Genomic DNA, 27,753 nt, shown 5'->3' on the forward strand with positions numbered 1-27,753 from the left:
ATAAATTAGATCAGTGCAGTTAAATAAAAGTGCAATTATGCCAAATTATCTTATTAATATAAAGCAGTTACAGTTAAAATAATTTACAACAAGTAAAATATTTGGAAATTTTGCTGCGGCCGAATCTCTTATACCCATCACTATTACGATTTTTGGCCTCCCATGTTTTTTATTTGTTATCATAAAAGAGGAAAATTTATGTTTCATCTTTTAGTTCAATAAAAGGTGTTGTTAAGAGTACTTATTCTACCACGTTGTGACGTCCACCATAATTAATCTAAAATTAACACAATTATCTCTTCGCCTTCTACTCTGCAAGTCCCTCCATTTGATATCCACATCGCTCGGATTATTAAGAAAAAATGAATCCACCACATCGTGGTATCCATCATATTTATTTTAAAATTAACGCATTCTTAGGCAGATAATAATCTTTATTTGAGGAATGTACAAATAGTTTTAAGCATTCTGTGTTCGTTGACTAACAAAAAGAAAACCTCAAAAAAGTGAAAAAAGGAAATTTAATTTTTTAAACTTGTAGCTTTGTGTGGACAAATCCTAGTTTTTTCGTTTTTACGCATAGACAATTAAGTTTTTCGCAAAGTAAATGTGTAAAAACCCACAAATTTTTGTGTAGAAAAACGGAATCTCATTTAGTTGTGCTTGTGCTTTGACCAATTTAGCCCATTTTCAGCGCCAACCTTTGTGTAAAAACTTCGAATATTTATACCAAGTTTGATGTCGAGGCACAGAGGGGCAGACTTGGCCTAATCAATTAAGAATTTCATGCTAATCAAGAATAGATATATATTTTATTGGATTTCTGGAGCTTCTTTTTGGGTGTTGCCAACATTATGAGTAAATGAGTGCACCGTTTATCTTGGAGTTTTGGGTATAACAAACATGGTGTACTAAACAAATAACGTTAGTCAAAATGAATAGAACGAATGTTAGTCAAAATGAATAAAGAATACATTCAAATGATGTCACATCATTCTTAATACTTTGCTTTTTTAGGAGGACATATGTGACAGTGCCGTTAAACATTGGTGAATGCGTGGCAAAGCACTTCATTTAACTCTGCAACAGAGTACTCGTTTAAGAGTATGGCGCTATGTGAGTGGCACTACACTTTTCTGAGCCAAGCTTCTAAGAAGCAACTTGTGTCGTAACTTAGATTTTGAACGATTCCAATTCGGATAGATAGTCAGTCAACTGACTCACCATAAAATTCCTGTGCGAAATAGAGGTGCAAATGCTAAAAATGCAGTAATCAATCGTGCATCGAAGAACGAACCAAGAATAGCCAAAAGTGCGGAAAGTAACCAGAGGACATCGAGAATACATCGCCTAATGGACCCCAAGTATAAACTAAGGAATACAGCGGATTTATAGATACCATATAATTAATTAAAATATATTATATATTAATATAACCATTCTTTAAGTTATCTTAAAAGTACATTAAACTCAACTTATTAACTGCAAAAGTGCTTCTAAAAAAGTAAAGATGTCTTATTTAAGAGAAATTTTAAAACCATATATATATATATATATATTTCGTTATAATATAACGAAAGAAAAAAGAGAGAACATTAAGTAGATCACTTCAAGTATTTCCTTGTATTGAGAAAAAGGACGAAACAAAACTATTGGTTTCTATTTATATATTTTACAAAGTTTTCACTACTGTGGGAGGTAAACAAGCATATCTTCCTACATATCCCAGAACAGACAATCAGGCAATCATCAAACACTTGCTGTTGCAAATAGATTTCAAAAACCCAAAAACAACAAAAATTTCTGCTGACAACTAGCACAAGCGTTGGTAGAATTCCTAAAAACTGCCTCAAGTCTCATTCCCGACTTTGGTGGCAGAACTAAAAATTTACAGAGTTTCATAGACGCACTACAACTGGTAGATACTATTAAAGAAACATACGAAACGGTGACAGTCTCATTGGTGAAAACCAAACTAAAAGCTGTCGTCAGAAATCACACAAATATTTGACACATTACAGCATAGAGTAAAAGCGAAATCAGTAGAAGTCTTAACGGTCAAATTTATGAATCTACAGCAAAGAAATAAAACAGCCAATCAGCACACAATGGAGGCAGACGTAAATAAGCCTCTGGAAGGAGCGTATATCGTGGGCGGACTGACGAATAATCTCAGCAGCAGAAACAACTAGTACCGGCAAAACAATACTATATTACACAAATAGGTCAATATTTCTAACCGGAGACGCAACAGAGGACGTTCCAGCTATAATAATGCCTACCAACGAAGGCAAACTGCCATTAACAGTAATAATAACAATAATAACAACAATATAGGTCGAAATAATCGGAAGAATCATCAGAGTAATCAATGCAACGATGGATAATGTATCCATAAATGGTAAGGATATTAAATTCGAGTGTCTAAATAATTCCGAAACCTTGGCTATAGGCCGCCAAACAGAATAAGAAAAGACAATACTATTAAACAAATTAAAATTTCCCACAGTATTTAAACAATCACTAATAGGAATATGTACAGAATTCTGCGACATCTTTCTTACTGAAACGGAACCACGCAACTAACTAAAAGCTCCGACTGAACGATAAAACACCGTTATATATTAAAAGTACCGAATTCCTTAATCACAAAAGTCCGAAATAGGTAAACAGGTCACTAAATTGATCAAAGACGGAGTAGTTGAACCGTCCACATCCAAATATAACAGCCCATTTTTACTAGTGTCCAAAAAATCTCTAGCAAACACTAACGAATAAAGATGGCGTTTAGTAGTGGATTATCGCCAAGCCAACAAGAAACTCTTAGCAGATAAACTTCCCCTTCCAAAAATTGAAGACGTTCTTGACCAGTTAGGAAAAGCCAAATATTTCCTATGCCTTGAGCTAATATCGTGATTTCATTAAATCGAAATCGGGGAGAAATGGCGAAATATAACTTCCTTTTCAACGAGCAATGGCTCATATCGCTACACGCGACTTCCATACGGACTAAAAATAGTCCCGAAGTCATTGCAGCGCATGATGACCCTTGCCTTCTTCGAACTAAAATCATCGCAAGAATTTCTCTATGATTTGGTAGTAATAGGATGTTCCGAGCAATATAAGCTCAAAAATTTAAGAGATCAGCATCGTTTGGGCTTTATTGATTTACAGCTAATCAAAGGCTTGCTATAAACGAGTACAGTAACGTAATGTTTCTCTTTAATAACCGCTTCTCACCTTGCTTAATTTCATAAGTGCCAAACATACTGACATCGTTCCCGTAAAAATCGTGTTAGCTTTGACTTGGTCCAGTTTGAATATGCCACCGGTCGGTGATAATTAGCCTATTCTGATTTTAAACCGATTTTTGACACATGACAAATTATTTAGCCCGCAATTTCTTCTTTAAAAGGCTTATTGGACGTAATTTTAATCCAAATTGGTTCTATTTAATAAACTTTGTCAAGAGTGCTCTAATGTCTACAGAGAAGAAGCACGAATAGGACGTCTTTTCCGAAAGGCCACTAATGAGTGAATCCCTACCAGTAGAAAACCATTAAGAAAAACTGCCTGGTTTACAGGCATTATTGTTAAATTAACATCCATGATGTGTCATGCTTGGAGGAAATTCAAAATGCATCGCTCTCATGAGAACGTCATAATTTATTGAAAAGCGTCCGCCATGGTTAAGAAAGCCTGCAAAATCCACAAAAGGTAAATAGAGATGAATAACCCTTCTCTGGATTGTCGCTTTGTCTGAAATAGAGTCAATAATTCAAGGAAATCAAGGGCACCCACATTTTCTACCTAAATTTTGTCTCCAGTCTACAAAAAGTAGGCTTGGAATTCGCTCCCTTTTGGAACTCGTTGCCTTTTGATAATGCTTGCAATTCAAAGATATTTGCTTTCAATCGCAATTTACACATTTTAAGTCTGTCGTATTCTATCTTTCCCGTAATGAGATGAACCTACTGACGTGACTTGATCAAACCCTAGTCACTCTCACAGGATGGAACTCCTCGTTACCTATAATTTCTTACCCAACGGTGGACAACGCTGCTTTGACAGTCAAAAGTTGCTTATGTGAGCTGAACAACATTATTATTACTTCTGCTCTCTTCCCACATAACTGGGAAACAGGGCAAAAATACCTCTCATTTGGATGGTTATAGGCCCATGTCACTTTTGCCCATACTAGCCAAAATTTTGGAGACAGTTTTTGTCAGACGATTTCTAAAACACGCAGAAGCAATTTTTCTAAGATGCAGTACACCGTTTTACTCAGACATAGTGTACCTACTCTTTACCATCAGCTTGGGGAAGTTTTGTGAAATATCTTATCATTGAGGAAACATTCATTGATTACTTCAGCTGATATAGAAAAGTCTTTTGATTGAGTGACCTTGACCCAAACCACCCGTGAGTTTAATAAATGGGACGTTTCACGCAAAATTCTTACTTTGCTACATTTTTTTCTCACGAACCGCTGAATGCTCGTTAAAATTAGCGGATACTATTCCAGGTTATTTGCCTCAGACGATGGAATCTCAAATATACGGTGCCATTTTTGCCGTTGCTTCCGCCATTTCTGAGAAAATGCGAGCTAATTTGGCTAGTTCAGACCTTCATATTTGTAACTGGATTCAACATGTAGGAACAATCATCCCTTGTAACAAGACCAGGACACCACAATATATAGACGAAGGTAACGTCAACAGGATTGAATTACCCTAGCGTGACAACCTGTGCGATTAGGTTTACTGAATGTACAGAAGCCTTTGATAGAAACATTTTGATTCACCACAGGTTTAGTACTTATTACAAGGACATCACTAGTTCTACTGTCTACAAGTCTCTCTTAGCTGTGCGATCGTAGCGATCTAGTACATGGATGAATTTCTTGATGGTATTAACACCAGTTTTTCCATCGTGAAACGACGTTCGATTCACTCTTTTAACGAATGCCGTTTGCCGGGCAGAGTTGGCGTTTTCTCCGAGAAAATGGTTGCCGCCGTATCTGTTGTGACATATGTCTTAGATCTGCGGGAAAGGACGCTAATCTGCTGATGGCTTACCGCCCTCAGACCAATACGATTCAATCGCATAGGTATTTTTGATCACGTATTATCCCCAGCATGCCACACTAACGTTAAGGTTGCTTGGATTACCTTCCATTTTGAGATTCCTGTCTTCTTCAGGCAATCACTTCACCATATATAAGCATTAAAGCCGCTATTAATGTCGATCGTTGAAACCATTCCGAGGTGTTTCTGCGATCAATCAACCTTTTAGTTAACAGGCCAAACTATAATAACTCCTTTACCTGAGTTGAATGAACTTTCTTAGCCCACATTAGAGCAAATAAGGATTTATTCGGTGCAAAACATCATTTTGAACGTTCTGAACCTGCCGAATGTTTATATAGTAATGCCTCTCTTTCTATCAGCCATTTTATTCAAACGTTCTCTATCTAAAACTAACGAACCCACTAAGAGAGTGTTTGACTGTTCGAGAAAAGACATGATTCTGAGAATTCACCTTTCTATTCAAGCACACGAAGCCGTTGACACCTAAACTGTATTTAACTTATCGCTTCGATTTCTCTAGTTACCCAATCTATTCATTTGTTATTTATTATCATTTTTTATATTTCTTCAATTATATGCTTAACCTTTTACCCTTTGCTACTCACAATCTCATAACCACCTAATAATCCGGCGTCTTTTAACCATATTTTCTAAAAATAGAAAAAATAAACTTGGCCCACCCTGTACTGTAGAATATAGAAACTAAATTTTTGTTTAAAGTCAGTAAGCCTCATAGCTACACAGCAGGCGATTTAAGCTATACGAAAGTACTTTCGTTTTCAAATGCACCTTCTCAGGAGGGATTCATTTGACCCGAATTTGCTTCATATAATAAATTTTTTTTTTACACATTCGAGAAGGTTCAACGCATCTATTAAGCCATTAGAAACAAACTTTTCTTTCCCGGAAAAATTTGTGGTTGTATCTCTTAACTATGTTGTCAAAAAAATATCCAAAATAAGTTAATATTTCAAATAATAAGTTTTTTAAGCAGAGTGTAGAGTTACTTAATTTGGTGACAAATAATTTCAGCTTTTTGAACTAAATGGCAAAGATAAAATTTGAATACATTTGATTTTTTAAAAGTAAATTTGCGAACACAAATACAAATATGCACATAAATAAATAAATAAGAAAAGATATAATTTATTTGGAAAAATGTGTTCTCCGTTGTAAAATACAGGAGTCGATTCATATCTGTCGACGTCGAACAAACTTGACGCTAATTTTCGAATTTCGGTGTATGGCTACCGACGTTAATTTTTACGTTTTGGATTGTGGCTGTCGAGTCGACACATTGAATAGTGAGCTTGCAGTTGTCGGCAATGTATGGGATCTTTGTCAGTGTCGACTGCAAATTCATTGGACGGTAAAATTGGTGTAGAATAACGTATTCAAAGGGAAAACAAACTAAGATATCATTACGAAATGTATATATCTGATGCAATCTTATTTATGACGGCAGGTCCAAACTTTAGCAAGAGCAGATAATTATTTTTGAAGCTTTTCCTCTCTGGTGCCACGAAATAAAAGCGTACTATGGAAAAAAATCTTTAAGAAATGGTCGCGACGTATATGTTAACTAAGCGTATTTGAATCATCTTAAACAAATACGAAAGTTGATATCCGTTTTTATTTGCTTTTTGTATGACATTCGTCATCGCATTCGCAGTTTAAAAATTTTGTTAGCAAAAACAAATGATGACTTCCAGTGTTTTACTGGCCAACTCAGTTGGCGTCATAAAATTTAAGGGTTAAAGAAAATATTGAATATAAATGGATTACAAAAAGAAACAAAGTCAAATTGTGAGTAATTATGATCTCCACAAATTCCAACTTCATCATGAACCCCTGCACAAATCTTTTCGAATCTTGTTACTTGTACGAATTTCCCGTAAAATATATATGACAGCCGCTTTTAAAACACAAAGCTTTCACAGATATTTACAAGTAATACCACCATTTACCATATTTATATTTTTGTATATATATGTATGCTGTTTACAGTTCTCCTTTTCTGCGTATCTTAATTCCGTCAAATAGTAAAAAATGATGTTGCGATGAATTCTGCCTAAAATTTATGGACTGATTAACATGTAAAGGACAACTTTCCTATAATGTAGCAAGTGATTATAAAAGGAATTCTTTTTATGAATGCTTAGCAGCGGCGGCATAATCTTTTCAAATACAACAAGGATTACATTATTTTAATTTGCATTAGTTTAGTTAGCCGATATCACCTATTTTCGTCGGAAAATTTTGAAATATTCAAATCATTTTCGTATAACGGCTTTTTTAAAGAAGGGCTTGTGTCTGGAATAGTCGTAAGCACAATCCGATCCGATACTTTTTGAACAGGGCCTTTATATTGAATACAAAAATATACAGACATTTGTCCAACAGACGGAACGATAAATAATCTTAAGTCCATTCAGAAAATGGTTTCGATTCGATCAAAATAATAAAAGGGTCGGTTTTAAGTACTTCAGGGTGTTGCATACGTATAGGTCGAAATTACGGTTTTACATACTTACACAAAATCGTTTTCTCCTGGTTTTAAAACTTCACTGCATTTTGTAATTTACCTTTTAATATTGCATCAAGACGTGTGTTTACTAGTGGGACCATTTGCAGCACAAGGGTATACTAAGCTTGTGCAGGTTTTGCAATAACGAAAAGAATTTAAGACCAACCCAACTTTTATTATGCCGATCGGTTCGGAATCGTTTTCTGATATGTTGCGGGCCAAGGACGAAAGGTATTGAAAATGGTGCGGATTGGGCCACTTTTTCAATCATTTCCCTTATATCGGCTTATTTTAAAAATTCGTTTTATGAATAAGTGTGTTTAGCGAAGTGCCGTAGGCTATTTAATAGTGGGCCGTGAACCATTATAGGGTTTTTACTTGCTTCAATTTAGAAAGTACTGCCTATTTCTTAAATGAACTTTATTAAATTAAATGTGTGCTATTTTAATTAATACCCTTTTCTTATTTTTCTGATGAAAAAGCTCGTTTGGGGGTCAGCTTTACATCATTAAGAGAGTTTGGCAGACAACGAAGCAAATGGTAGTGCGGCGAGGCAAAGCCTTCGCTAAACGGCGAATACATCAAAATTTCGTAATCCATATCTTTTAACTCGTCTCGAGCCAATAAAAATGAGTATGGTCTGCCAGTGGCATGGCGGGAGACAATATGTTTCTCCTTGATCAAGGAGAGGACACTTGAGGACAATTTAACTCAATAATCCGTTTTAATCGTGCCCATTATTGAAAACGGCGAGCCGCATGAATCGCCATGGCACGTTTAAGCTGCTAATAATATACGACTTATTCCCAGTTACATCATATACAACGTTTTACCCTGCTATGCGCCAATCGAGACTTTGCCATAGTTTACGCAATTTAATGTCGGTCCTATCGGTATTGCTGTATATTTACATCATGCTTGTATTTTACATTGCCTTCTTATTTAAAATTTTTTAGTATTTACAATTTTATAATAATAATATCATTTCTCTCAACATTTTAATTAAAAATCGCTACTTATCTATAAGTTTTCATATTAAAAAATTTCTCTATCCCATTTGTTTCATTTCTCATTGATTGTCTTAGATTTCTTATTGATATTTAAAAATAATTGTTGATAATTTCGCTTTGTTTTCATTTTGACATTTCAACAGTTTTCATTTATGCACCGCAACCTTAAACGTAAAAAACAAAACAGTTGAAGTACATAGAAACATGTAAATTTAAAAATATATAAAATTGTCCAAAAATTGAGCATGAAAGAATAAAAATACATTATGCAAGCGAATTCTTACTAAGTTAGTTAAAAGATATGATTTAGTTGTTTATAATAACAAGGACGATATGCAAACTTATCAACCATAAAAGATTGCCTAAATGGAACTGTACTTTGGCTGTTACTACAATAGATATCAAGACAGAGCTGAACCATACCACAATTCGAAGGATTAAATGAATGATAGATAAAAATGTAAACCAAATGATTCGGATGCCTACGCAATCAATATATAAGTGTATGCGAAAGAAATGGCACCAAAATCTCTCGATAAACAGCAGCAGTTAGTTGGTAAACAACATTCCAATACCTTCTACGTATCCGCTTACGCTCTGTGCCACAATAAACGCTTAAAGCAAAAGCGCCTAAAATGGACGGAAGCTATAAAGATTATCAGTAACAGAGACAAAAATAAAAAGACTGAGACTCGTAAAAGAAGGTTAAACGCTTTGCAGCCGGATGTTCACATTAATTTATTATCGGATGATGATATTGATAATTCAATCAATAAAAATAAGAACAATTCTGCTAATTATTGCGTAACAGTGGCACCAATCATGGATGATCAGCCAACAATAATGGCCAAAGCAAACGGTTTAGATCTAGAAAGAGCTACAATATTAGGTTTAATGCCTGTGGTGAGACCATCTATGGCATCTGTTACTACTGTTAACAAAACGCCAGATCCACCACGCAAACGGAAATCACGTAATCCCAAGAAATGTTCTCAACTTCAACCCATGTTCAATCCAAATGAAAGTATAATTCTAAGCGATGACAGCGATCTCTCACCAGATAATGTACCCGATTTGAGGGTTATTAGTCCACAGCCACGAAGTGAAAAGCAAATTGTAAATACCTGCCTGCCTCAAAATTCTATACAAGTTGATGAAGTTACGGTTTCGTTAGTGCCACGATCGCTTTCCGCCAGTTCCTGCGCCAGACGATCTTTAGAAAATAATAAAACTAACAATTCTGAGCCGTTTCCTATGCTACCCGATGAGACCACTGTGCAAACAGTTATAGCCAATCGCATTTACGAACTCTCGCTGACTAAACTGCGAGAGGGTTTAGCTTCATGCGGCATACCTGAATTTTCGGATGCTTCTCAAAAGATTTCACCTCAGAAACGAAAAGGCAATGTAAATCCACCGATGGCCACGCCGCCACAAGCGCCTATATCTCTAAAATTATCCAGTGATTTAAGCATCTCATTGATTTCAGATGATGATGATGATGATGATCAAAATCATCGGACGGAGCCGATTTTAAGTCCAGCTCTGTTACAAAAGCTACCTATTAATGTCTCTATAGCTCCAGTATCTGTGTCAAATGTCGTCCAAATTCCCGGACTACCAAAACGCAAACTTGGATAAGATGGCTAAATGGTCGTATGATCAACAGCCTTTTCATCAGTTTCCTAAATCGCATATGAAAATTTTAACACCATTCATACGTATTGGACATTAATATCTACTATCGGAGAGAAGCAGTACACCAATTGAGAATCTTTAAACGCATGTAAAATAATCATCTTGACTTTCGTATTATATCCACTCAGTCAGTTCGTTAATTTACTACTAAATTACTTCAAATCTTAAAAAAAAGTTCGCATATGCTTTCGATTTAATAGGGAAGATCTCTACATATTTTGCACAATATATAGACGACTTTGTTGACATCTGACTAATAGTAACTGCAACTTTCACATGGAATTTCCATGTGAAAAGGTTCGTGATCTTCGACAATTAACAAAAACATTGCACTTTTCAAATATTGGGTTGACAAGGAAGGCATTTCCTTCGTCTCCTCATTTACCTGTATGGAGTTGATATGTACTGATGTAACAGAGAGGTGGAAGAGGAGGTACATCGAAATTTTTTTCTCAATCTACTACTTTCGTGAAATAATGTATCTCCAATATTCATTACACGGTGGATAAAATTATCTTTCCTGCTTCATATGGTTCGATAGTTCGTATATTCCTGTATATTTCAAGACTAGGCACCCACCCCTCTCTTATTATTGTTTAAGACATAATAATTTACAAGTAAGTTGTAGTATTTCAATCTTAATAATTTTTGATTTTAATAAAAAATGTTCGAGTATTTTCGAAATATATCTCATCATCGATTACCCACTGTACAAATCTGCGGAGAGATTATTTCTCGTTTAAAAAAAATTTCGACCAAGTATTTCAAATATTATAATAATAATTAAGTGATAATAGAATCTATGACACAACTTAGAGTTTAAACATATATTTATGAAATAAATGATTGAATAAAATTACTTTAAAGGAGACATGAAAGAGTATACGTTTTTTAATAAATGTAAAACTATTTTTATTTATTTTTTATTGGAGCGTTTAGTTGCCTTTTTTGAATTTTTCTTTCCAAAATCTACTTTACTACAGAGCAAAGGGTTGTTGGATTGATTCTCGTAAACAGCCTTGGCCGATGAATGAAAATAACGAGGTTTACTTGTCGTTCCCTTGGCAGTAATCGTTAAACGCTTCAGAGCTCTAGGGACTATGTAATCGGGGACTTGCGATAGATGCGGCTGAATCTTAATTGTTTTCAGTGGTTTGTCGTGACGTAGAACTTGCAAATCGCGAGCATTTTCAATAAAGAAACCTTTCAGCTTTTCACTATTGAATATTTCTAGCTTGATTTCCCGTACGCGTGACTCATGTACGGCAATACGTGTTATAGCACGCCAAGCGTCCTTAGCACGATATCGAAAAGGCTCAACTTCATCCAATTTAAACTGATAATTTCTGCAAAGCGTAACACTATCAAACTACATGTTTTAATAATCTTTAAGGAGAATTTACTTTATAATTTGTTCATCACTCTTGTACCCTGTACGCAAACATTCTTCCACTTTTTCATTAATTTTTTGCTCATGTAGGCTTACAAATGATAAGACAGCGCCTTTATTGTTGCCCCTTGCCGTTCGCCCGGCACGATGTATATATGAGTTTACATCTTTCGGAAAATCAAGATTGATTACGTTCGAAACGCAATGAAAATCTATGCCTCTTGAAGCTCCCGACTCTTTTTCACTTTTATGTCGTCCAGGATTCTCTAGCATGTGTTCATCCGATGCTATAATAAGATCGTAGGCTCCTTGGTTAAATTGATTGATTGTATGTATACGTATTGTCGATGGCAATTCCGAATTCAGCACACAAGATTTTATGGAAAATTGCTCTAGAAAAAGTTTTAATCTGCAAAATGGTGGAAAGTGGAAAATAAATATAAAAAAAAAATGCACAAGTGATTTAAAATAGAAAATGCAATAAACTCTAATATCAATATCAGAGAGAAGATTAGTTGCATCATTTCGAAGCCAATTGCATCTGCTTTAAGACAAAAATGCTTATTCACTTTAAATGTAAAAAGTAACATCATTCTAGCTTTTCTTTAAATATATTACACTTAATTTTTTATACTTGCTTGTAAGAACGATCCACGGAGTTGACAAAGATTACATTCTTCCCTCTAATTAAGCGCAGTTTTAGCAGAGCATACAAAATGGCTGGTTTGTCGTCTTCCTCTACAATAATACGTTGATGTAATAATTGTTGCTCAGGCACTAATTCCGGTTCTTCCAATTTTAGTATAACTGGATTTTTTAAAATTATACTTTTGATATCTATAACTTCTTGCGTTATGGTCGCGGACACCAGCACCGCTTGATATATTGGAGGCAGGTACTCCGCAAATTTTTTAAATTCTTTCTCGAAGCCAAATGCAAATGTCAAATCCGCTTCATCTACTACTAATGTTTCCAAATATTTCAAATCCAACGCACCTGCTTGCAAATGGGACAATATTTTGGCTGGTGTACCCACCACCACGTCCGGTCTTTCGGAGAGAGCATGCCTTTCAGCAAGAACATCGTTAGAAGATAAATCTATAATTCTTAAAACTTTACCACATTTCTCGCTCATTTGTTGCATAGCAACGCGGGTTTGCTGGCACAATTCTTTGCTAGGTGCCAAAATTAAAGCGCTGATACGCTGTTCTGCAGCATTCATTTTAGTATTTAAAATTTTCTGTAGTAAAGGCAGAGCAAATGCTGCAGTTTTTCCAGATCCTGTACGAGCTTTAATGATAACATCTTTGCCCTCCAGCAGTTTAGGTATGGCAGCCTCCTGTATTAAGGTTGGTTCAGTCCAACCTAACTTAGAAATAGCCTGAAAAAAATTACATTCGCTAATTACTGTAATAAAAGCCGTTTATATACTAATACCTTTAAAATACGATCATCTAATTCCATTTCATAAAACTGCAACATTTTGCGCCCTTCCGACATTTCTTTTCGAAAGAAAATACTTTGCAACACGTTTTCATAAACAAAATATAAAACCTGACCCTTATAAAGTGAGGTAATAACAGCAACGTTTTAACGTGAACAGACAACGCGCAATTAGGAAAGAAAGACGGCAATATTTCCCTTTTAAACGCGAAAAGCCAAGGTCGCTATCTTAATAATAAAAATGAATACATAACTAAAATAATTTTAGAAAATAAAAAATTTTTTGGTCAATTAAAATTATTACAAAAAAATTCAACGAAAATTATATTATGATTTAAAAAACTTATATTAATTGTAAAAGTTTATTTCTTTGTTTTCTGTTAAAATGTTAGAGTATTTCGATATTATCTTTTTCGTTGAATTTAGTACGTTGGGCGAAAGTTGGCAGCACTTGTAAATATTTACTCGACATTAATATTAATTATAATCCTTAAGCTCCGCCTGAGTAGCCGAAGGCGAGGAATCTCGACTAGCAAGTCAATGGTCGTGGGTTCGAATCTCAAGTACGGTAGAGGTTTTAATAAAAGCCGAAAGCCTTAGATGCTAGTGCTTTTAAGAGTTTAGTCTTAGAATTTATTTCTCTGGCGAAATTAATAGTAATAATAATAATAATAATATAATCCTTAAATACATTTCCTTAATAAGAATTGTTAAATAAATGAACTACCACGACCCTTAACCTTGGTTTTTGAATGTTGAGTTTGAGTGGATTAAGCTAATAAGAATGAGACTTATATATCCTGATAATGGAATATGATCATTATTTGCAGAAGATATATTATATATGTATATTTTTGAGGTAATGAAAAACTGAAGCCGTATTATGTTAAGATCAATATGTAAGTACATTGTCAGGATGATGTAAAAATTGCCTGAAAAAAGAGTATTTTAGAGAAAATTTGATTTGAAAAATAAGCGATACTAAGAAATGAACAAAAGTTGAAAAAAGACCAATTTTTTAATAAAGCAAGTTAGTTCCCCGTAAAATGATCGGAGGAGTCATTATACAAATTGAAAAGCTGAGGTTTTAATACAACGGAGCCTGTGACATCTGAAGACGAGCTGTTCAGCAGATTCGCTAATATTGCAAACTTCACAAACAGGGCTTTGCATAGCACGAATCGGTTTTAAATATAGAGTATTATAAGTGTGGCTCCTCCGTGAGTCTGTAAAGTATTTTGATCTCCCAGAAATTAGAGACCGCCAGTATAAGGGATTTAAAGTTAAAAAGTCTTTGTTCTGGAGAAATTGCGATTAGTTTTCGCATGCGTAATTTCTGTAAATTCATCGTTTAGTTGCTGAAAGACGTGCTTTCGAATTACACGTATTTTTTCGCTTGAAGTATATTTGATGGACGAGATTGTACCGTCAAATTTATTCCTTTTTGCATGAATTTAGGCTTTTTCATTTAAAAAATATGTATAGTGGCCAGTTATCTATATAAGGTGACAGTCCTCAACTTAAGATTCATAGGATGATTATGTATTTCAAATACATATTGATTCTCTACTTCTGTTTTATTTATTAACGATAGCTGACTTTCTATCAAGAAAAACTACAATTTGTTTATGCCTATTTGTTACACTTTAAAGCAAGTCTGATGGCGAGCAATTCAATAAGGCTTAAGGAGAGTTCCTGCATGATTCTGACTTTATGTAACGTTTCAGAGAGATGCTTCATTACCGAGTAGCTGGACACCTTATGTCTCACCGAACCGTCAGTGGCAAATATATCATATACGTTGTTTTAATAAAAACCTAGTTTTTCTTGAAATAAAAAAAAGAAAGATTGACATTTTGCTTTGTTGTAGATATCGATTCAAGGATGTTCATGAAAAGTTTACGTAACGAAATTCCAGACAGAGATTGAATTTATCTTGTCAAAACTGTGGAGGAGTTTTTGATAACCAAATCTATAGCTGGAAGAGACAATATCACTGAAAGATACAACTTTCTGGGAAAAGGAAGGATGCATTATCTTAACCTTAATTAGCTCCCTAGCAACCGAAAAAAAAGAACTATTTCGGGGACGGGCCATTCACCAGAAATGACGTTAAGGATATGTTGGGAAGTTGAGAGTGTCAGCCCAGAACAGCGTTTTAGCATTCTATTTTCGAAAGCCTGTATACATTTCGCAATATATTTCGGAAAATTACGAGAAGTAGTATAAACAAATTTGATTTTAGACCGGGCTAATTCCTTGTACACAGTCAGAACTTTTTTGGGAGCCAATTTGACTAATTATTAGTCATGACTTCGATCATGTTGCATCCGGATTGACAGTCTTTAAAGGCTCACTCGTAATACACTCGAAGAGCTAGGCTATCATTTAACATTCTGCCTTGAAATTGAAGAAATTTTACCTGTTTGGCTTTAGTTTCTTTGATATAGAGCCTAATTTTGCGTTAGGCCCTCTCGTAAAATAAATTGTATTGATGAAAATATAAACTAAGATCGGCACATACGTCGAAAAAAAGGTTAGCTTTTATTGAGAGATTATTCGTATTGCCTGAAAGAATTAAGTTAGCGGATACTATTAAAAAACGCTAGCATATTGAAAAATATGAGTTTTGTCGTCTTGAAGGTCATGCAGATTGAAGAGCATGTGGCTCAAGCAACAGCCTTGTAGAATGTCACCATATATTTCAACTGTATCTGCATGTATTACCAACACCCGCTCGGATAAAAAGCGTAGGGTCCGTAGACATAGGAGAATTAAAAAGTTTTACAGCGTTCTACCAAGTTCACGCGATCGTCCGCCTTCCTCATATCCAGTGAGAGCATAACAACCATTTCACCGGCTTTTTTTGGTCTCGCTATGAGTAAAGATAATTCATTGATTCATATGTTTGTAGATTTGCGTTGTTGAAAAGAATAAGGTTCTTCGTGTTCAAGAAATCCGTCAGCCTCTCCTTAATTATAAGATTATCTTTTTGAAAACTGAAATAAGCGAAATGGGTCCAAACTTGCTTAAATCATTTAAGTCTTTACCTACTTTAACACTGGGAATAACTTTAATACTTCGCAATTTCAAGTCTATGATGCTGTTAGACCAGCAATTATTAATTGCATGCAACTAGGCAGCAAGTCTTCCCTCGGAGTGTACCCAGATCATGCCTTACTTGATTCCGTCACAATTTGCGGCAGTAGCCTGTTTCCTAGATTGTAAAATATATGTTAGTTTTCGTAAGGAGAAGGGTGCGTTATTGAGATTAGTAAAAAGAATTAAAGGTATTGCAATCTCGGAATGTAGCTCTTAAGCCTATTATTGTAAAGCTCATTCCATGTAATGTTACCGTTCAATTTTCGACTTACTTGTTGATGGCCGTTGCTACAATTCCAGAAAAAACGCGAGGTGCTACTGGTATACATCTCTTTAATCATGGTAGCTTTATGTTTCCTTTTGGCCTTCCCAACAGCGGATATCCAATCCTTCAGTGTATTCATATACTCAATGTAGGTGGCGGGATTGACGCTTAACTTTGTATACATAAAAGATTTGCTTTTTTTAATTAAGAAAACACTCATCAAAGTATACCTAACGCCGTGTGTTATAGAAAACGTCAAATTATCTTCTCGAATATCTTTCATTTACTAGTTTTGTTTCGTCTCAATTGGTGTCTTTTTCACATTTTTTTGAAGTTATTCCAAAATTTTTTGTTTCTACAAATCTTAAAGAACTTCTTTTCTACCATGAATATTTATTCTGCTACACCTTTCAAGTCATCTCTTAAAACTTTGTGTAATTATTTCTTTGGCGGATGCCGCACAGCGTTTCTGATGGGTGCTGGAGATTTGCTTGCGCAACATTACGGTGGTGTAAAGGATTTAAATAGTGTTAATTGGGTAAGGACTGTTAAATATGCTACGATCGGCTTGTGTTTCATGGGTCCGGTATTAACCTATTGGTCTAACATAATGCATCCTTGGGTTTGCTTACAACGAAATCGTACCTCTGCGGTTTTCAAACAAATTATAAGTGATCAAATTTACCTGGCGCCTACTCTCAACTTAGGTTTGGTCTGTCTATCGGATTTCGCAGATGCTAATTTCTTCGCCGAAATTGAACAACACATGTGCGAAAAATATATATTTGTAATGAAACGACACTATGCGTTTTGGCCTGCTGTCCAAATATTTTGTACCTTCGTAATACAACCAAATTTGCAATTGTTCTTTGCCAATGCCATCGCCATTGGATGGTTCGCGTACTTGTCTACGGTGCTAAATAACGATGAGGCTATTCAAAGCAAAGCAGAACCAACGTCGGAGCATAAGCAAAGGCGAAGATATTTCTTTTTATAACGAAATTTAAAATATAAAAAATACTCTTCTTACCTATTTTCATGAGTGAATTTATCTATGTTTACATAAGGCCAAGTGTTCTTTTAATGTCATTGTAAAAATTGTCAATTTCCTAGAGACATATTATTTTCTTAATAAAAAGAAAAAGCTGAATAAATATATATCAAAATTTTCCATAAAATAAATAATTTTTCGGAGCTGCTTTAATTTTAGCCAACATCATGTGCAATATAATGCCAAAACCCAAACCCTGCAGTATAAAAAGCTGCCTAAGGCCTTTAATAACAAGCGGTGTTCATACCGGCATCATAATGACTCTGGGCGATTTCTTTGCCCAGACATACTGGGAAAAAAAAGATTGGGATCAGATCGATTTAAAACGTAGCTTGAAATTTGGTGCCATTGGTTTCGTTTATGGCGGTCCCGTGATTGCTTTCTGGAATAGCATGGTTCGGAGTGCAGTGCCACGACGTGCACCATTTTTCGAAAAAGTTATCTACAGGGTAGTCACCACACAAGTCTACTTAGCACCTGCATTAAATTACGGGATATTGGGCTTGAGTGGAGCGGTCAAGAATGAAACCATTTCGAAAGAGTCTTTCGAGAAAGGACTAAATTATTTTGTCGAGGTCATGGAGAAAAATTATATGGTTTGGCCAATTACACATGCGTTGACTACTATAATTTTCCCTAGTACTAATTATGTAAAATTTGTTGTATTATCAGCAATCTCAATATTTTGGGCATCTTATTTGTCCACAACATTGATGCAATAAATTACAAATTCATTTATTTGACATGTAATTTAATAAAAGAGAAATTGATTTAAAAGTCAAAAAATTCATGTTAATCAACTTCGACTTTATTTTCATGGAGTAATATTGAATAATCGGAATTAAATTCGGCTTATTTGCCTCTCTGAAATTTTTTTGAAATACATTATATTTGCTTTCCTTTCCTGTTTATCACCTCAGAATTTGGCCGCATTTTTTTTTAAATTAAAATGTTCAATAATGATATGTAGAATGAGAGAAAACACAATAGGTAAATAGTCAATACAAAAAGCACGAATGTTCACCAAATAATTAAATTAATAAGTTTTTTAGTTTTAAAATTTCATAAATGTTCTCAAAACTTATCCATAAACTAAATGAAACCTGATGAACCGCAGTATAGTGCAGCGATTAAGAGAGCACTTAAGCAACAGTCTGCAGTGTGGAGCTATAATGGGCATTGGGGACTTGCTGGCACAAGCCTTTGGAAACAAAGCAGCATTTGAGGACATCGATCGTTTACGTACTATTAAATATGCTACAATAGGTTTAATAGTCGGACCGTTCTTAGGAGTTTGGTACACTTTTCTTGAGAAACATGTGCCAAGAAAGGACAACAAACTCAAAAGAGCGTTAAAAAAAACGGCGTACGATCAATTATTATTGGCTCCCATCTTAACTCTAGCAGTTGTACCCTTGGTTGGCATACTTAACCGGCAAAGTTATGACCAAATAAAGTACCGGTTGACAGTTTATTATCCCCAAATTATGAGAAAAAATTATGAAGTGTGGCTAATAATACAGTTCATTAACTTTAGCGTAATTCCCTTAAAATACCAAGTATCATTTATAAAAATGGCAGCTATACTTTGGAATTACTACTTATCACGTTTATTAAATAAAAATGAATAAAGATGAAAAATTAAATTGGAAAATTTTTAGAAATTCGATTGCAGGTAAATGAAAAGAAGTTCTCAGTGCTAAAAAGCAGGAATTATGGAAAAATCTTTAATTACATTTTTTAAGGATTATAATTTGGTAGCACTTTCTAGATAATAAAAAAGCATCTGTTGAATCGAAATATATTAGTGGATTATAACATCCAAGTACTTCTAGCCTAATTGTTTGTGTTTGTGCGTTTTTAAAACTGTGGTTTCATTCTAGTGCTTCTGAATTGTTTTTCGGGATATAAATATGGACAGAGCGAAAGTGATAACAATGGAATTAATATTGATTTACTTTATACCTTCTTCAATTTAATCTTTGGCTTGACCTTGATTTTTTTTTTTTTGGGTTTTTCAAATGGTTATCTCGCAAATTTTGTTAACCTATAGTGGAAGGTAAACAGTGAATAAATTATGACATAGAGTATGAGCTTCTTTTTATGTTCAGTGATGCTTTCATAAGTCTTACGAAATATCCCTCTATTATGCTATAATGGACTTTAAAAGATTGTTAAGTAAAACACTTCTTGCCCGAACCGTAGAAACTCGTTCAAAAACAAAAACTTCTGAATTTTCGGTGTTTGAAACGGCGCTTCAATTATAACGGAAGAAAAATTTTTCGGATTGTAATGCGACGAAGAAGAAGAATATGACCTGCACAAGATTTGCTTTAAGCCATACATTGGCACCCAGAAAAGGCTAAAGGAAATGTGCTTGCCTCCCAAGTAACCCCAAGTATTAATCAATTATGAAAAATACTGAAATAAAGAACGGCAACGATTTCAGTCATTAGTCAGGAATTAAATACAAAACGGGCGCAAAGTATAACAACACACTATTCATCCCATAATAATCCTTGATCACGTTTCTTAACTTATCGGACGAATGCTTCAATCGATCACAACCACTGAATCTCTAGATATTGTCTTATTATTCAGATTTTTGGCAGCATTCAAAAGGTTGCCGTTCTCTCATTGAAACTTAAAAGTTTGTGCACGAATAGTCTTACAATGCAGTGAAAAGCTTATATTTTCATCTTGATGGAATGTACAAAATTACATAGGAAATTTTAATAAACTATATATGCGGCATTGTTGATAATGCTTTCCTTTCCCTTCGTTATTAATGCGCTTATGGAACTCATAATAAAAAAGTGATGTAAACTCAGAAACAAGAAGCGAAACAAAAGTGCTGAATATACTTATGACGTTATAATCAAAAACTTGACAGCACTTTTGCTAAGGATAGCATTTTTTAGTAATTTTAAGATGACAAAAGAAGGGTCGTAAAGAAGATAATCCTAAATTGATGAAGATGTAGGCTCTAATTTAATTCAATTAAGAATATTTTTTCCGCATCACAACTTTTGTTTTATTTAATTTTATTAATATTTTTAAATATTTTTGTATCGAGTTTACCGAAATTTTTGTACTCATGAATCGCGCTTTTGTAAAACATTTCAAAGATTACCTTCGCGAAGGTTTACAGTGTGGAGTTATTATGGGAACGGGAGATATCTTGGCTCAAACAGTAACGGATAAAAGAGAACTTAAGGAAATTAATTTTGGGCGTACTTTAAAATATGCCTCACTTGGTATCTTCTATGTTGGACCTGTACTAAAAGGATGGTACAAATATCTAGATGTAATAGTAACAAAAAAAAACACCAAATTTGTGAGAGCTGCGAAAAAGATGCTTATAGATCAATCGATTATGGCTCCGATGTTAAACCTAACGCTAATTCCACTAGTTGGTATGGTGATGAATCAAAGTTACGATACAATAAAAAGTCATATAAAGTACGATTATTTACAAATTTTGGAAAAAAATTACATACTTTGGCCGGCTGCACAGCTAATTAATTTCGGTTTAATTCCTCTACAATTTCAAGTACTTTTTGTTCAAGTGATAGCAGTTGTATGGAATTTCTTCTTATCTGGCATATTAAACAAAAACAAATGATACGAAACTAAAAGAGAAATGCAGCTTCATATTGAAATTTAAAAAAAGGTGCCAGTAATGAATTTAAAAATGTTAAATAATATAAAGTTTTTTTTTCTAAAATATTTGTAGAAATACAAAAGGAGATTACCTTCAATATATCCTTTACAAAATAAAAAAAATTGTATTTTACTTCACATTTGCAAACATCTGCTAGGCTTTTGTATAGTAACAAAAGTCAATGCAAAACAAACGTGTGAATGATTGAATGAGAGAATTAGAGTGAATGGTCGCATGAGCTATCACATACTACTTTAAAAAAAATTAATAAGAGGAAGATAATACATAAGCATTTTAAACAATGATTAATGCTCGTGAAATTTTAACTTTGCAATTTGGTAATTATTCGAATTACATAGGAACGCATTGGTGGAACATACAGGTATTCTGAGATGATAACCATAAACTTACAAAATATCGAGAATTTGTTTTTATCGCCGCATTAACCATTTAGGAATCTGCCTTCTCTTACGATTGCGAAGGCGGAACGGGCGAAATCTGCCATGATGTGCTATACAGACAAGGAATCAATCACAACGTAAGTTCAAATTATAGCATACCGAGCCGGTATAGTTTTCAATTTTCTATCGCTAGAAGCAAATTACTTATACACCCCGATTGCTCTTGTTGGATTTGGAAGGGTCTCTGAAGCACTTACCACAAGATGGTGAATTATACGGTACTAGTTTAAAACGTAGTGGTGACTTAGCTGATGAAAGATTTGTTCATCAAGAGTGTGTGAAAAAGTTAAAGGAAGACTTAGCTTGGAAAGCTTCAGATGTAGAAATGATAGTCGAGCCAGAATCAAACAAAAATGAATTTCAACTGGATTTGGATAAAGAGGAACTCAACGTGTACGAAAAAGATTATAATTTAGCACAAAATGTAGATAGTTGGGCTGATTTCTTATACGCTCGTTATCATCCACGTACAATTCATGTAATAAAACAATATAATCATAGCAACGAAACGCAAATTTTTGATACATATTCGTCTGGAGTCCAACTATGGCAGGATGATCATTTCGAGGAGGACTACTGCGATCGGATCCGCCAATATGTGGAAGAGTGCGATTTTCTACAAGGTTTTCAGACGATATGTGATGCTTTTAACGGTTTCGCAGGATTAGCCAGTCAATGCTTAGAACACTTAAATGATGAATACCGAAAAGCAAATCTAGTAATACCAGTGTATAGCCCTCGTAATATATTATACGAGAATGCAGGTGATTAAGAGTCTCTATAGTGGTTTTCTAAAAGTTAACGCATTTCTTCCGTAGATGCTTTCATGTCCGATTCCATACGTGTTGTTAACAGTGCCTTTTTATTTCATCGGTTAGCAGAACATGCTTCTACTTTCATTCCGCTTAGTATTCATGGTCGGGTTTGGCGTGCACTAGAGTCGGTTCGCCAATTACCTCATCTTGACTACATACCTGATAATTTGTATCAAACTTCCGCGATTTTGGCTTCATATCTGGATACTATAACCCTAAAATATCGCTTAACGAATGCACAAAGTATTAACACAATTGCTGGTTTTTGTGCAGACTTGAACAACTATGGACGGAAATTGGCAGCTGCTGGATTAGCAATCCCTTTTCCCATGAATTTTGATGACGATCTCATCGATTGTTTAGATAAGTTTGAAGAACCGTTATTTACACAATTTACTCCAAATTGTAATATAGGCACAAATTATGTTGTGCAAAGTGTTTCTGTACGAGGCATACCAATACAGCGTTTGAAGAGACCACCTCAACAAGCCAAAGAACAAATTCATATGCCTGCCTACCGTTGTCAGTCAGTATCGGAAATGTTTCAATTCTATTTGCAGTGTGTAAATCATTCTAGCTTGGCTCATGTGACTTCTGTGAAAGCTGCCTTATCTACACGCGTACCTTTTCCCATTGAAATGCTTGATAGACGTTTAACAACATCTGGCTTTATAAACATTTTTAAGAAACGGAATTTGGAGGAGAAAGTACAATCCGTGACTTGTTTAGCCATCGCCCAATCCTCTAATGAAATAGGTGACATGCTGGAGTCTTTATATAAAGAAGCGAAACGTCTAAAAATATCAAAATTAGTGCGTTTTAAAGCAGCCGGTTTAGAAGAAGACGATTATGAAGAAACTTTAGAAGGTCTGTTATTATTTAAAGATAATTACGAGGATAATTATGAACTGTAATTAACATTGCGGGCTGTAGGGCTATTACACTTTTTAAAACAGTTTCATAATTAGTTTATTAATATATGTAAGAGATGTTTTTAGATTTTAAACACAAAAATATAATTTATATTTATTTTTCTAGTGTCTGTAATGTTTTACAATGTATAGGCTGGTATGCTTTAGAATATTATTTTTTCTCTAAGTAATCTTTCGAATCGCCCATAACTTTGGTGGTTATAAATCTTTTATTAGGACGCATTGAAGGCGAGGTCACCGTACTGTTGGTTTCGTTACTGGAAGGAGCTTGTACCGATTGTGACGGTACTAAAAGGAATTCATTAAATAGGAACTCTGCATCCATAGATTGGGTTTTGCCCCGCAAAGTACGGGCAAGGCGTCTGGGCGGTTCTATGAATTTTTCTCTAACTATTAGTGCACCTGGACGAGGGCTTGTTGGACCACTTGCGGGTGCAAGGTCAGTGGCGACCGTTGAACATGATTGTGTAACTGGTCGAAAAGCTGTCATTTTATGTTGTGGTGAACTGCAAACAGACGAGGAATTTGAAGCAGCCACGCCAGAACTTTTTAGATTTATACAAGATTGCGTTAACTCGGCATCAACAAAATCTTCAACTTTGTTAGGTACCCGTTTTAAGGTATTGCTTTCGAAAGGAAAATTCGAGTTTGAGGTCGATTGAGTTAGATTTTCAAATTTGCGCAAACGAGCATCTTGCTTCAGTTGAGCTGGTATATTTATGGAACCGTGCAACACAGAATAATCTTTGGGCTTATCGAATTCACCATCTTCAAAAAGGCTTATTTGCCTTTGTATCCGTGGCGATATAGGGTCTGAAACTTTTCTAACATTTAATGAAGGCAGTTCGGGGTTAAGCAAGCCTGCACTCAACGGTGGTTCCGCGCATGCGCAGGGAGTTTTGCGCTCATGCGCTGCTAAACGTTTGCTGCGCATTATAGTAAATAATTCATTCGATTTTTGCGTATCATCTGGTGGCTGCCCTTGATTAACGTGAGCTTCGCAACAATAGCAGAAAGCCATTTGCGATTCATCGCAGGGCAAAGATGGGGTAGCAGCAGAGGGTGTAGCGTCGTCGTCATCTTCAAAACCCTTTTATATAAAGATAAGACAACAAAAATTTCGATAAATTCTTTTATTTAAGTTCGTTTAATTTGTAACTTACTTCCATTGATAATGTCAAAGATCCTTTATTGGCGACTATGCTAAGATCCATGTTAAAACTGACTGGTGTCAAACAGGCACTCTTCGCTTCAAAACCAGCAGCCACTGCTGAGAAATGGAGTTCATCTAATGCATTGTTCGCCTCACCTAATGTGTCTGTATTTAGAGGCGCGTAAACGCTAACCGAATTTAAATCAACATCCAATTGTGGAAAGAACTTGGCGAGTTGTTCTGTGGCAGCTGGTGGCATATTGTAACCTTCCGTGCTGGTTAAACTAATTGACATGTCACAACTTGGTGTCTCTTGTGAACAAGTATCCGATATGGCTGGCGATGACGGCTCCGTAATACTGCTGGCTATACTTGATTGTTTACTCCACACTTCATAGTTATTTTAATAATTTTTTTTTTATATTTAAATATTTTACATATATTTAAAATATTATTTGAAATTTGAAAAAATGCTATAATATTCTTAAAATCGTATTGACTAGCAAATTAAAGAACAACAAATATAAAAATTAATATTTAACAATGAAATATGCAATTTGAACTAAGCAAATATTAAAAACAAAATTTTGTTTTTAATAATATTATACAGTTTGTGGAGCTTAAATAAGGAGTCTATATAGTATTTAAAGTAAGTAATGTCCAAATTATTTCAATATATTAGTTTAATAGAAAATGCTATAATTCAATAATCAGGAGACAAAAGTAAATAAGAAAACTGCAACCGCTCTGAATTGAAATCCCATTATTAATGGATTATTCATGAATTATTGGTGTATTTCATAGATTGCAAGTTACTAGTCAAAACACGTTTTCCTTAAGATTATCGAAGTTTTCACTTATTGCTGTACATTATTTGGTTTAAGTGAATGAGTAAGAAGCCTCAACTCAATTTTTGCGATAGCTGAAATATGTAACTGTTATCAAAGCGGAAATTAATGTTGCAAGTAGATAATGTTGTTAATGTTGCGCGAAGTAAATTTACGTCTGAATAGGTGATGGCTTTGGCGCATTGGTGGCTAACATCTAACACAATACTTAAGAGTATTATGAAATAAATCTCATATAAGATTTATGCATAATCTAGAAAATAATTCTGTCATATCTATATAATTTTTTAATTAATAGTAATGTTCAAGCCTTTTTCAACTTGATGGGACGAAGGCGGCACGGTGCGAATCGTATGTAGTCAGACGTCCTGTTTCCTTGCTGTTTCCCCTAAACCGATAAATGTATCCACTTCTCAAATGTAAGCTATGTTAATCTAACATAAACTACTCTACCCATATATATTTGTCCTTCTCTATACATTTAATTATCATATAAGTAGTTGTATACTATTTATTTCGCGACAGATGATTTTTAAATCTCAATCCAAATGGTCTAGTGGAACTCTATTTGGCTGATTTACAACTTTAATCGTAATCGGTTAACGAGGGCGAAGAAGAAAGGTAGACCGATCAACGCTACTCGTTTAATTCGACACTGAGATGCGAAAAGAAATATAACCAAAACTTCTCAGCTTTCGTAAATAATATTATATTAGTCCGTTAACATAAACTTATGAGCGCTCCTTGATGCCCTGAGATAATAAAATTTCGCAATGAACTTTTATAATATTAGATACGGTTTCTTTGATCATTATTATGAAAGTTGATCTTTATATTGAAAATGACGATCAAGTAAATAGAGAGAAGAAAAAAAAGCAAAATACATAAATAAATAAATGTAAATAAACCAAAACGCACATTGGTAGTAAATAAAAATGAAAAAGTTGACAAAATATGAAGGAAAAGTATCTACTGTTAACATTACTGCTGCCTTATCTACGCATGGCAGCGATGCAAGAAGTTTTGAAACATTTTTGCAATCGGCTATATGTTTGCGATGACTTTGTTCTTAGGTGATAGAAAAGTAGACTAACCTACTAATAGTATTAGTATTGTCTGTATTGTAACTTATGTATGTTTTATTGTATTCGTGTTAATTTATTTATTTTTTTTTGTAAATGGATTCTTAAAACTTTTACATATAGGGGGAATGATTAATAAAGCGTGGACTGTGTAACCGAACGATGGTGCTATTTAAGATCTCTTAATCGTAGGTAAACGTCGCGTCGAGGGCAGCAGATTATGAATATCCACCCGAAAGATATATAAGCCAGTTTTATTTAGAATTACATTTCAAATACATAAATAATCGAATGCGAAAAATAAATTTTCCTTATCTTCATTCATTATTATCATAAATATTATTGATATTAATTCATAAAATATAAAAGATATAATAGAAACGATAATTTCGATTTTCCTTATCCCATATTTATATAAAAAAAGAAAAAAGTTCGCAATGATGCATTAAATAAATTTAAAATTATAAAAACAAACATGTTTGTGAAAAAATAAAAGACCCTTTACATAGAATTTTTATATATTACTACAATTTTTATAATCTTACCCATGTGCCGTGTAGACACATGGGTAAATGTTTCTTAAAACATCAACACTTACTAATGTTTGAAGGATTTTGAGCGGACGATTGATTTAAATTTCTTTCCAGACGTGTTGGATCAAATCTTCTTTGACGACCGCAACGAGTGCACAATTCAAAATGAGAATCCTCATCGCGGTGATTATCGTTGCAGATGCATAAATGGTTAGTAGGTGTACTGACACATGTTTCTTCTTCAATAGTTGTCGTAATCATCGAGAGCGGAGTTGACGGGTTTTTCGGTGGTGTACACGTTGGCGTTTTAAATAGTGGTGCCGTTGTCATTTTCTCCAGGAAGTTATCGAGTTGTTTAAGTGAAAGAGCATTGTGCAGTGTTTCCAAGGGCCGTATGGGTGGCACACCACCAAAGCCCTCTAAAACTATCCAAGCAATCAAAAAAGTATTAAAATGTCCAATCAATATTAAAAATAATATGTATAACGAGAATTGAGTAAATTGTTTTAACACCCTCCACCAAAGAAAGATGTATAAAAATTCTGTTTTTTAATATTTCAAAATACGTATTGTAACACATATAAATTATATCTGATATGTTTTCAACCTACTCATCTTGATCTAAACCAGTTTTCCGCGTCTTCGTTGTCAAAACCACTTCGGATTGCAAAAGTTGAATTAGAATAATG

At 34.4% G+C, this 27,753-nt stretch overlaps 5 protein-coding genes and 1 long non-coding RNA gene across 15 annotated transcripts in view; 4 read left to right on the forward strand and 2 right to left on the reverse strand.

Annotated features, from left to right (window-relative positions):
- Positions 1–497: 497 nt before the first annotated feature.
- LOC119637491 lies at positions 498–1,386 on the forward strand. Its single transcript, XR_005247260.1, has 2 exons — positions 498–949; positions 1,018–1,386. It is a non-coding gene; the product is annotated as an uncharacterized LOC119637491 (long non-coding RNA).
- Positions 1,387–8,706: 7,320 nt separating this feature from the next.
- LOC119637390 (protein a6) lies at positions 8,707–10,948 on the forward strand. Of its 2 annotated transcripts, XM_038033392.1 has the most exons (2): positions 8,707–10,034; positions 10,117–10,262. In XM_038033392.1, the coding sequence occupies exons 1-2, from the start codon at positions 9,144–9,146 to the stop codon at positions 10,162–10,164; spliced, it is 939 nt and encodes a 312-aa protein (XP_037889320.1). In that variant the 5' UTR covers positions 8,707–9,143; the 3' UTR covers positions 10,165–10,262. The 2 variants fall into 2 exon arrangements, with proteins under 2 accessions (XP_037889320.1, XP_037889319.1); XM_038033391.1 differs by having other exon boundaries at positions 8,707–10,948.
- A 284-nt stretch (positions 10,949–11,232) lies between these two features.
- LOC119637391 (probable ATP-dependent RNA helicase DDX56) lies at positions 11,233–13,447 on the reverse strand. Its single transcript, XM_038033393.1, has 4 exons — positions 13,153–13,447; positions 12,354–13,096; positions 11,729–12,124; positions 11,233–11,671 (listed from the first exon to the last, which is right to left on the reverse strand). Exons 1-4 carry the CDS (start codon positions 13,213–13,215, stop codon positions 11,242–11,244), a joined length of 1,632 nt encoding a protein of 543 aa, XP_037889321.1. The 5' UTR covers positions 13,216–13,447; the 3' UTR covers positions 11,233–11,241.
- Positions 13,448–20,543: 7,096 nt separating this feature from the next.
- LOC119637505 (mpv17-like protein) lies at positions 20,544–21,395 on the forward strand. Its single transcript, XM_038033561.1, has 2 exons — positions 20,544–21,249; positions 21,313–21,395. The coding sequence occupies exon 1, from the start codon at positions 20,674–20,676 to the stop codon at positions 21,199–21,201; it is 528 nt and encodes a 175-aa protein (XP_037889489.1). The 5' UTR covers positions 20,544–20,673; the 3' UTR covers positions 21,202–21,249; positions 21,313–21,395.
- Positions 21,396–21,473: 78 nt separating this feature from the next.
- On the forward strand, positions 21,474–23,550 carry LOC119637504 (protein misato). Of its 2 annotated transcripts, none has more exons than XM_038033558.1 (4): positions 21,474–21,622; positions 21,695–21,778; positions 21,835–22,465; positions 22,520–23,550. In XM_038033558.1, the coding sequence occupies exons 1-4, from the start codon at positions 21,542–21,544 to the stop codon at positions 23,428–23,430; spliced, it is 1,707 nt and encodes a 568-aa protein (XP_037889486.1). In that variant the 5' UTR covers positions 21,474–21,541; the 3' UTR covers positions 23,431–23,550. The 2 variants fall into 2 exon arrangements, with proteins under 2 accessions (XP_037889486.1, XP_037889488.1); XM_038033560.1 differs by having other exon boundaries at positions 21,838–22,465.
- Positions 23,551–23,553: 3 nt separating this feature from the next.
- LOC119637503 (inositol hexakisphosphate and diphosphoinositol-pentakisphosphate kinase) overlaps positions 23,554–27,753 on the reverse strand; it is a 31,873-nt gene continuing 27,673 nt past the window's right edge. For all 8 annotated transcript variants that reach the window (XM_038033552.1, XM_038033550.1, XM_038033554.1 and 5 more), the window contains 3 exons: positions 27,130–27,489; positions 24,612–24,991; positions 23,554–24,538 (listed from right to left, as the gene is read on the reverse strand). In XM_038033552.1, the coding sequence (XP_037889480.1) occupies positions 23,600–24,538; positions 24,612–24,991; positions 27,130–27,489 (1,679 nt within the window). In that variant the 3' untranslated portion in view covers positions 23,554–23,599. The remainder of the gene's footprint in view (positions 24,539–24,611; positions 24,992–27,129; positions 27,490–27,753) is intronic.

This window comes from Glossina fuscipes, unplaced genomic scaffold, assembly GCF_014805625.2.
Source record: "Glossina fuscipes isolate IAEA_lab_2018 unplaced genomic scaffold, Yale_Gfus_2 59, whole genome shotgun sequence".
Lineage (NCBI taxonomy): Eukaryota > Metazoa > Arthropoda > Insecta > Diptera > Glossinidae > Glossina > Glossina fuscipes.